Source organism: Bison bison, unplaced genomic scaffold (genome assembly GCF_000754665.1).
Source record: "Bison bison bison isolate TAMUID 2011002044 unplaced genomic scaffold, Bison_UMD1.0 scf7180017864072, whole genome shotgun sequence".
In the NCBI taxonomy this organism is placed as follows: Eukaryota; Metazoa; Chordata; class Mammalia; order Artiodactyla; family Bovidae; genus Bison; species Bison bison.
This window is the reverse complement of record NW_011494644.1, coordinates 11,625,406-11,625,905: the sequence shown is the minus strand read 5'-3', so window position 1 is coordinate 11,625,905 and position 500 is coordinate 11,625,406. Positions and strand designations below refer to the sequence as shown.

General features: G+C 67.8%; 1 protein-coding gene across 1 annotated transcript in view; it reads right to left on the bottom strand.

The window, feature by feature from the left end:
• Window positions 1–500, bottom strand: part of FBRS (fibrosin) — an 8,374-nt gene that overhangs the window by 2,166 nt on the left and 5,708 nt on the right. The window contains exons 11-12 of the mRNA XM_010837443.1: window positions 319–402; window positions 2–177 (exon numbers count right to left, since the gene is read on the bottom strand). Coding sequence (XP_010835745.1) covers window positions 2–177; window positions 319–402 — 260 coding nt within the window. The remainder of the gene's footprint in view (window position 1; window positions 178–318; window positions 403–500) is intronic.

Genomic DNA, 500 nt, shown 5'->3' with positions numbered 1-500 from the left:
CCCTCCGCTCCACCGGCCGCTCCTTGTCTGAGCCCGGGGTCCGGGCGGCCTCAGGGGGCCGGACCCAGGCAGGAAAGGCCAGAGGACTGCGGTGCAGGCGGCCCCATGGGTCTGGGGGGGAGGCGAAGGCTGGTGGGGCCCCTGGACTTTCTTTCTGGGCAAAGACGGCGCCGGAGTCTAGACAGAGGACAGAGCAAAAGACAATGGGAGCCAGGGGTGGTAGGGCCCACTCAGGCACCCTCCTGGCCCCCTGCCTGAGCACAGCAACCCACCGCCCTTGTCCCCACCCCACCCCTCCCCATCCCCTCCAGCACTCACTGAATGTGGGGCTGCCCAGGCCTCCAAAGGCCCCGTTGGAGAGGGCAGCCAAGGAGGCGAAGCTTGTGGGACGCCCAAAGGGATCTGTGGGAGAAAGGGGGGACGGTCAGAGCATTGGGCGGCCGGCTCCGAGCAGGCATCATGGACTGGCAAAGAGGCTGGTCAGCAAGCAGGCCCTGGAA